This window comes from Magallana gigas, chromosome 5 (genome assembly GCF_963853765.1).
Source record: "Magallana gigas chromosome 5, xbMagGiga1.1, whole genome shotgun sequence".
In the NCBI taxonomy this organism is placed as follows: Eukaryota; Metazoa; Mollusca; class Bivalvia; order Ostreida; family Ostreidae; genus Magallana; species Magallana gigas.
In genome coordinates this window covers 3856717-3866891 of record NC_088857.1, presented here as the reverse complement: position 1 = coordinate 3866891, position 10175 = coordinate 3856717, and the positions used below count along the sequence as shown (strand labels likewise).

Here is a 10175-nt window from a genome sequence, read left to right as displayed (position 1 = left end):
AATATTTTTACGAACAGCTCTACATGATCACGATTGAAAATATAATTTTGTAAAAAAAAAATAGACCATTGCCTATTGAGTATTTTAATTCGTCTAATGTGACAGGTGAGATTTTTACCTGTGCAAGTTAATATCCACTAGAAAAATTATATTTCCCAAAGGAGAAAATATTTTCTACGAGGATATTAAAAAAGACCCGAAGGATTAATGATCCTATAGGAATTTTATTTCCAAAAGAATAATTGTATTTCCTACGGGAACTTACCTTGGACATGAAGATTTTCTGCAGGATATTTGTTTTTTCCATGGGAATTAATCGAGGAGCTTTGTTCAAATCTTGTTAGAAATTCCTTAGGAAGTACTTTAATTTCGGTAGGAAATTTTACCTATCCTTTAGGAAAACTATTTTTTCTATGGAAAAAATTATTTTCATTTCAAATTTTTTGGATAAAGGTAAATAGCTCACCTGACAGGTTAGATACATTGATAAAATTATTATTAACTCTTTCAGCAATGGTCTCTTATGACATATTTTTTTAACAGTACTTTAGACTTGTGCAAGTCATTTTGTTTTTACCAAATCTACCATGAGACGAGACAGTTTTTTAGACATCAGTAGGAATTGAACCGTTGACTCCAAGATCGGCCATTAACTAGGTCATCATATACAAGCATCCTTTTATTTCTACGTCACGCAGTGGCCAGTGTATTCTGGTAATTTTAATATCTTGTTCTTTTTGTGTCAATGGGTAATTCTACTTGTGTTGTACGTTTGCAGTGACATTTGGACGTCAAAATTTGAAAGAGCGTTTCTCTAAATTGCCTTGACGTCATGATATACAAGAAGAAATTCAGGCAATAATTAAGTTGTTCCATCAGTTGTACGACTTCCGTAAAAAGACTAAAGCCCGAGGACGTCTCCGTGAAAGCTTTCACCCTTTTCTGGTAGGCCGTGTTGTGCAGCACTGTGATTGGCAGGATCAAAATGACGTAGGCAATGACGATGCCTATCAACATGGCCGTGATTTTCCCGCCCTGGTCGCTGGTTGACGAGGGTCTTTGAGTCAAGCTTCTTCGTTTTCGCCGATGTTGAAACAGTTTGATGATAATGAGCGTAGTCAGTATCATTAGTAAGACGGTTGGAACGTTGGAGTAGATAGCTGTGCCGCCTTGAAGCATTATTCCAAATTTGGTCCTCTCCCTTTGGTCCGTGTAGTTGTAGACATCCGGGTTGCATTTTCCGTTGACAACTTTCGAGGCGTAGCTCCAAATACCAGTGTACGTGATGATGATGGCTACGACGCTCAGGGTAAAGGCCGAGACTGATCGTTTGGTGATCAGAAGTTTAGCTTTCAATGGGAACCACACAGCTATGAATCGCTCGATACACAGGCCAACAACCGTCCATGATGACGTCATTTTAGACAACCGTCGAATCATGATGTACAGTTTACAATTTATATCATGAAGTGCTCTTATATCCGTGCCAACCAAATCAATGAAAAATAACTTGTTAAACGGCTGAGAAAGAATAGCAACTGAATCAGATATAGCGAGGACAATTAGGAGATAAGAAGACGGGGAACCAGCAAAACGTTCACTGCGCATGACTACGATGGTCAGAAAGTTACCAACGGTTCCCATTACAATAGAGAGTGGAAGGAATACATAATTTACGTACTCGAAAACTGAGGCGGAAACGTCTGTTCGTGCGTAGTCGAAAGAAAGTGTTGAAGATTCGACTATAGGTTCTTCCGATTTATTGAAAAACGTAGAGGTATTCGACATTGTTCACCTGAAACAGAGAAAGAAATCTATGAAGTTTATAAGAATAATCCTAGCATTTCATGTTGTTTTGCCTGGTACTTAAATGATACTGTAATTAAAGAAACGCAATCGACGTCTAAATCTCTGTAGACAGAGAGTGGCAATACGTAGTCGGCAACATGGCAGACAGAACCTCTTCTTCATCGCATCTATTGCATGTTATAACACAAAAGTTTGTAGTTCCTTAACGTTCATATGAGAGATATAAATTTTTGTAACTTAGGTAAATCAGTATATGTACAGTTATTGTAGATCATACAATTTTCTTTATGAAAAGTAAATAATTCAAAATTGTAAGGAATCTAACATTTTTAGAGTTATAATTCATTAGTTTTTACAATCCATTTCATTCACTAACTTTAGTACAATTATACTGTATTTCAAAGGGTACGGGTACTTACTCTGTGTATATTAGAAAACAAAACTGGAATCTTGCAGCTGTCTGGTAATTATCCAAATCTTAAGAAACAAAAGGAGGATGCGAGAACGCTGGAGCGGATGCCAATCTCTCTGCTCCTAGTTTCCTTTTATAAAAGATAAACTTACAAAACAACGTAAAGTACGGCAAAACTCTAAACATCTATATCTATATCTATAAGAAAATAGCTACCTTCATCGTCCATGTAGCGAGATGGACATGAAATAGAAGTCTGAAAGAGACACACCTCACAAATGACAATGATACTGTTCTAACTTTTAGCGCATTGATCTACAAAAGAAGTATAATGGACATACAACAAAGGCAGCTGGAAGAAAGAAATGGTCTACACCTAAACAAAAAGATGTATCATGATCTCCCAATGATAAAGTCCACACAAATTGTGAACCGCATAAAGCCGATATAAAACAGTTATTGACAGATATCAAAATCTCTAGTTCTCACTTTAATCATAATAAATGATAAATCTAACAATATTAGACGTTTTGCTACCAATATCTATACTACATAAATTTGTTTCATATGACAAAAAAGTTTAACGTACAGACATCAGCTAAGAATAATCACGCGGGATTTTCTAACCATTATCACTAATGAAACTTTTTTTGCTACTGAAATTAAAAAAAAAATCAAATCAAACACAGAGAATTAAACAGTAAACATATTAATTTCATGAAAACAGTCACATTAACATTTAAATTCACCTTTTTTTAAACACAAAATAGATTGAAGCTTATACAGAATTTAAAAAATAATTATGCATTTGAATATGTACTACTGTATGATATTAATTATACAGTAAAACTCGTTTAGTACGAATACGGATATTGCGAATTCTCGGATATAGCGAAATTCTTAACAAATCTTTGCAAAATTTTACGGTTATAACGAATTCGGATATAACGAATTTACCGATATAGCGAACTGATCTGAGTCCCGTAGAGGTGAAAAATAACGACATTTAACACTTTTATAACGAATTTCTTTACAGTTTAAAAAGTATGCACTACCAGTTAACATGATAGTTTGAATGATCTAATTTTCACATAAATTCTTTAATTCACAATTCGATTATTTAAAGTATCAAAAGAATGTATTTTCAATCTAAGCCTCAATTAGCAAAAATTGTAGTCTGCTGAGAGAAAAGGTATGTACAGTGAAATCACTGTAATTATTAATATTATTACGAATTCGTTATACGGTCAAACGAATAACGGATATAACGAAGTAAATCCATTAGTCCCTAGAACTTCGCTATAACCGAGTTTGTTGCAAATCAAAAACAATATAAGTACTTACTTTCTTTTTTAAAACTAATTTTTCCGAAATCTTACAAAAAAAGGAAACTCAAGTAAACGAAGGATTAGTTGAGTAGACTGTGGAGGAGAAGCATGGTATATATGAATAACCTGGTCGATTAATTAATAAATAGATAGAAGCCTACAGTGAATTTCAGGCGGATAAAAAGTGTCACTTTCTTTGGACGGAAAATCCGTTGAATGTTAATAAGGAGAGAATACAAAGGGGGAATATGGAGTTACATCCGCTCATTGATGAAAATTTGGCAGGCCCTTCATGAAGTAAATGCTTTTCTCTGTTAATGGCTTTGGTTTCTGAGATAAAAAGAAATACTTTAATTATCCGTAATGACTCCTTTTCCCGTACCTATAAATCGATGCAAGAAACCATTGATTTTTTTTGCGTATTCTATTTAATTCATGCATATTTTCAGTTATTTCTCGCGTTTCTTTAATTCACATTAAAACTAGCTGAAGATCTAGGGAAATTCTTGACTGCAGTCCTGAGGTCTACAATTATAAAGCTTAATTAGATGAACCTTGTCAGTTCTGTAGCTTGCTTTAGTTAGAACATTGTCATCAGGATTGAGGACTAACACTACCCAGCTATGTATACATTTAGATTATTTCCATACTTAAACTTATTAAATAAATATAAAATACACTACATGAATGATTATACAAATGTTTCAAATTGAGATAATTGGTTGCAGATTGATTCTTTTTTCATTTTCTGCTGTACTGGTGAGGCTTCTTTTCAACAGAACATGCTAAGAAACCACATGCAATTTAGTAAAATGCTTAACATCATATTATATTTTATTACAGAATCAAGTAAACCACATAAATTAATTCTTATTGAAAACAATTACTACTTTTTACTCCTGATTGATTTATGACTGGCGGCATCAATTTTTATCAGATATGACACCTTCTATGTATTTAAAAAGAAAATTTTCCGTCATTAAGCAGGTTCCAGTAAATGGTCTACCAAACCTCTCTCTTTACTTTTTACTATAATTCTTACAGTAGTGAAGGAGAAACTTCAAGAGTACTGCACAACAATAAACTCCAGAAGTGGTGTGAATCAGATGTAGATAAAAAAATACTCTAAAGAATTATTAGAAACTTTGAGGTCATAAAATCTTACCAAAACCAATAGCATCAAAATGTACCATTTTTCAACGCTTTATACAACCATTCCCAATGACAAATTCTAGGCTTTTTGATATCATCGACAGTTGTTCCTTCAATAAAAATGGAAGTCGTAAAAATGCTTAGCATGTCATTGGAAATCGAAAAAATTATTTTGTTAAAAACCATTCTGATTGCACACACAAGTACTATGAAGTTGACATTAAAAAGATGCTTGAGTTTCTGATAGACAACATCTATGTAGTTTTTGGAAATCGTCTTTCAACAATCTGTTGGAATTCCCATGGGTACCAATTGTGCCCCGTTGTTAGCATACCTTTTTTGTATTCTTATGAAGCAGAATTTATTCAAAAATTTTAACGTGAAAAAAAATAAATCTCTCGCTGTGGCCTTCAACTCAACATTCAGGTATATCGACGACGTATTATCAATTAACAATTGTTATATATAGATATTTTACTGGAAATGGACATTGATAGTAACCTAACAACAAAACTTTATGATAAACGCAATGACTTCAATTTTTCTATAGTCAACGTTCCTTACTTGTGTAGCAATATACCTTTATCACCTGCATATGGTGTTTTTGTCTCTCAGTTAATTCGATACACAAGGGCATGCTCTTCGTATGAACATTTTCTAAGACGAGGCAAGCTACTGACAAACAAGTTGATAAAACAGGACTATAAACAGTCTCGTTTAAGGTCATCTTTCGTAAGTTCTATGGTCGATACAACGACCTTGTCAGCAATTACAATCTTCAACTGGGTCGCATATGCATGCTGACTGACATTTTTCGTACTAATTGTTAGACTATAATGAATCACCTAATTGTCTACGGATTTTTCCGTTTTTTCCCGATTACGAGAAGAGCACACAGCGGGTGGGACCGGTCGGCAGAGGATGCTTATTCCTCCTAGGCACCTGGTCCTACCTCTATTTTTTAGGGGTCCGTGTTGCTCTGCTTTGAATTTGTATTTCGTCTTTTGGATTTTTGAGATGGTTGACAGTTTGCTATATTGTAATTTTTTCATTAATATTGATTTGTCTTTTTTCACTGCCTTGGTCAATGAGAAAAGATGAAATCAAATCAAAAATCACAGTCGATAGTCAAGACATTCAAACTGTGTTTCCAATTATGCTGCCAATTTCAATGAGGAACAATTACATTTATGAAAAGTATTTCTGAAAAAAGGGAACTTTGACTACCTTATCATTCCGGAAGGTATCTTCCCGTTGAGGTTTTGAGCAAAGGAAAACATATTTTAGGTTACATTTACATGCACACAGACAAGGTGAAATCTTTTTAAGGATCACACTGTAGGCGGATATTTGGTATGATTCTGTAAGAGGTAGCTATTGTTTATGAAGTAGCCTTTACTTTTACCGATCCCACATTCGGCGTGAGGCATGCATTTAATATACAAAAAAGACCATGAAACATCAAGATCATTTTCCCAAAAAAATAACCACAACATTTTTTATATAACTGAGCTCTGGCCCAAAAAAAATTCCGTACCATTGTTGAACTTTCGATCGGCTAAGTCGGGTAAGGTGTCAACTAGTAAGAAACGTGTTCTTTTCAAAATGAGTGTTTTGATTGAAAATGCCAAACCGAAGGACTCCAGACATCTGCTCTACTAGATTTTTTAGGTGTTTCAGTGAATCTCATAAAGGTATGCCATTATTCGAAGATTTATTTTAGTGAGCTCTTTACTTTGATTCTGTCAGCAGCTTGAATTCTTAGAAAGTAACATAATTAAATAAAGTACACAAGTAACGATTGTTTTAACAGCATTTTCTGCTAAAGGAAAGTTAAAAGCCTTGAGAAAAAAATAATTGGTCTACAACCGGAAAATTCGAGACAACAACACAGATATAAGTAGTTACATGTAAGTAATCGCTATTCCAGCTATTGTACCAAATATACCAAAAATTTATGTTTTTTATTTAGTTGATTAAAAAGACCACAGTTCAGCATATACTTTGAGTTCCGAGCAACAGAAATGGTTTCTCCATCCACTCAGGAATGCCACTGATGACAAGAAAACAACATACATGGTCCTCTTTTTTATTTTCCTTTGCAAGTAAATTTATACGAAAAATCGGAAATACAAAATTATCAGAAGCACCGTCAAGCGGAGCATCCGTTTGCGAAATGTCGAAATATTTTGAATTTGTTGGAATATACATGCACACAAAGATGCATGTTCAGGTCACCTTACACTAAAATATGCATAGGGTCTTTCTTTGCAAAACGTCAATAAACTAAACCAAATAAATTCATTTGTTTATTTTGTTCTGTTGTTATGACTCGTTAATAGAATTTTAATGCATAAGTATGAACACGGGAAATATCGGATATACTAGTATATATCGAGGAATAAATTATTCCACGATTGTTTGGTAATAAATGTGGTTTAATGTGGTTTAACGTAATACAGTGATTATTAAAATCTATGAAATAAATCATATTGAAATACGCATAGTTTTATTTAGTTTAATTTTTTAAGATTTTATTCAATCTTGCTCATAAACCTTACAATATACATGTAACAATACGAGTTGCATGGCAAAATCGAAATTTACAATATGACATAAAACGAAATAATACAATAAAATTTGAATATGGGCTTTTGTTTTGGGGATGTTATACTATCAAGTCTTAATTTGGTAAAGTTTTATCCCTACACAGTTATTGGTACGCTGATGATGAGGAAACCAATCAGAGCTAGTTAATGATTGGCAAATATATTTTGTTACCAATATTCCGTCAGTGCTTGTTCCGATTATCCCCAGCTAACATACCTGGTCTGTTATCCCCCAAGCTATGCTATCAGCCAAAGTCTTGTGTTGCAATTTTGGAGGACTATTGTAAGCCAGACTGAGTTCAAAACGACAACGTTTAACAGTAAAGATCACAAACTGGAAACAAAAACCTACTTAAAATGGTTCTTTACTTGTAAAAGTTACTCAACTGCGAAAATTAACTTTTATGCATTGATTTGCATTAAATCTAGTATTTACATGTACATGCATTATGAATGTTTTCTATATATTTTGCTTACTTTATGCAAAGTATTTTAAATGAAATTGTTATTAAGAGTAATGGCCTCATACGTTTTAATAACTTTTGTTAAAAGCTTTTGTAATTTATATATATTATACTGGTATGTTCAAGACCAAATTGTTGTGCATACACTGATTTGAAAAACTAGCTAGCTGATTAAATCAGTGTTGAACTATGTGCAATATGGCCAACATTGACACTGCTAAAAGTGGCCCAGTGCTGTTTGGTAGAATTAATCTTGGAACAGCTTTATAAATTCAAAACAAAAACAGGAAGAATTTAAGGGGGATCGAGTGATATTCACATTGTTCCCATGAGTTCATCCACGTTTAACCTAAAAGATTAAGTCTTTAACGTTCTGTATCGCAACAATTAACACTCTGCTTCATGCAACATATATCTGAATATATTTACATGTAACGGCGGGAGAGTCAGTCATTAGGACCATTTCTGATTATTAGTCCTCTACCGGTTTTCACCGGAGGGGACTATAGCTTTTCTCTGCGTCCGTCAGTCCGTCCGTCTGTCCGTCCGTCCGTCCGTCCGTCCGTCCGTCTGTCTGTCCCACTTCAGTTTTCCACACTTTTTTTTCTTTCTGGATGCTTTTGAGGAATAATATAATTTTTGCTGAATAGCTTCAAAATGTCAAACTACAGATCAAGTTTACACTTTTGTAGCGTCTGGTTGTCATATTTTTGAGAAAATTAATTTTTTATATTCCAAGTTTTTAATGTTTGGGTTCGATATTCTGCATAACAGTGCATGTTTTTACTATTTCCACAAACCGGTAGATGACGTGTATTGCTTATGCAATACTCTCAGAATGCTTGTTGATCAAATCAACTTTTTCGGAAAATGTGTTATAATTTTTCCAGAAATTTTCCCTCTATTTCGACAACTGTTTTAACACTTATTTAAAACGTTCTAAATTCCACACAGCCTTAATCCCACCTGAGGCACAATCAGTGATGGACATCTAATCTTTTAATTGACTTCTATTTATGTTTATTGACACTTCATCTTTCATCATTTTAACTCTTTCATAGGTTACAAAATAACTGTTTGATAATTGATTTCCAAACATCAGAAAATATGAAGTTAATTCTCATTGTTTTATTTCATTTTTCGTAAACTATCGTCAGTTGGAATTGGACATTCGTTGCTGATGCAAACTAAACTTCTGTGAAAGTTTATTCCATGCAAAGCCTACATATAAGTCTTAAAACTAAATCGCGTGTTAGTTTGTTGGAGGTTTTTTGAGACTGGGTCCAACAATAAGAGATACTCTAAGGGTTGGCCCGGTATTGGTCCCTTACGGGGGAGATCATCCCGTAATACAGAATACAACTCTTTACACTTGTCCAAATTGTGGCTATTCACAACTTTTGTTATTGTTTCCTATCCATACTAATGTTGAGTAATCAAATATGCTCAATCAGTACTTTTATTCAGAAATCGACTTTTTAATTGCTTGTTTTATTCTGGTATTTTAATATAATTTAAAGTCAGTCTTGGTCTCTATGCCGCCACATTACAAAGTCCATGTATAACATACTCAACATATGTTTTCAATAGTGGCCTGTACCAATTATCGGCTAATATTTAACGTTTTCTTTTCGTATTTCCTTATTTTTGATAATTTTGGATAACACTTGCATACTTTAAATGGTGAACTCCTTATTTATCCATCTGTAAGATTATATCATTATTTAGAATCAAAAATATCTTGTTTTTGTGCTGTTTAGCATGCCCCAAATTTGCCGAGTTTTCACGATTTACTGTACCAGTTATCGGAATTCCTGTACATGTTGATATTATTTGGGCATGTCAAATGTTGCAATCTTCGATCTTTTCCATTTTTGTTATATAAATATTCAGTTATATTGTATAGTTTTCCATTTGTATTCTCTAATTTCCCATTTGCATTGTATAAATTTCATTTATATTGATTTTTTTTCTATTTGTATTGTATAATTTTCCATTTGTATTGTATAAATTTCCATTTGCATTATATGAATTTCATTTGTATTGTACAATTTTCCGTTTGTATTGAATCGATTTCAATTTGCATCTTTTTCATTTCATTATTATTGTAATATTTTAATTCGTATTCTATAAATTTCCATTTGTATTCTATAATTTTCATTTGTATTCTACAAATTTTCCATTACTTTTGTATAATTTTCAATCTGTATTCCATAATTTTCCATTATTATGGTATAATTTTAATTTGTATTGTATATTTTTTCACTGTGTTGTATAATTATAGAATACAAATAGAAAATTATACAATACAAATGAAAAAAAAAAAAAAAATACAAAAGACATTATGCAATGCAAATGAAAAATTATAGAATACAAATGAAAATCATACAATACAAATGGA

General features: G+C 32.9%; 1 protein-coding gene across 1 annotated transcript; it reads right to left on the bottom strand.

Annotated features, from left to right (window-relative positions):
- Positions 1-620: 620 nt before the first annotated feature.
- On the bottom strand, positions 621-1789 carry LOC105337119 (growth hormone secretagogue receptor type 1). Its single transcript, XM_066086349.1, has one exon. It carries the CDS (start codon positions 1786-1788, stop codon positions 721-723), a length of 1068 nt encoding a protein of 355 aa, XP_065942421.1. The 5' UTR covers position 1789; the 3' UTR covers positions 621-720.
- Between the last annotated feature and the right edge of the window lie 8386 nt (positions 1790-10175).

What these genes read in the sequence shown, in the direction of transcription:
- LOC105337119 (XM_066086349.1), bottom strand. Translation starts at nt 1,788, where the DNA reads ATGTCGAATACCTCTACGTTTTTCAATAAATCGGAAGAACCTATAGTC.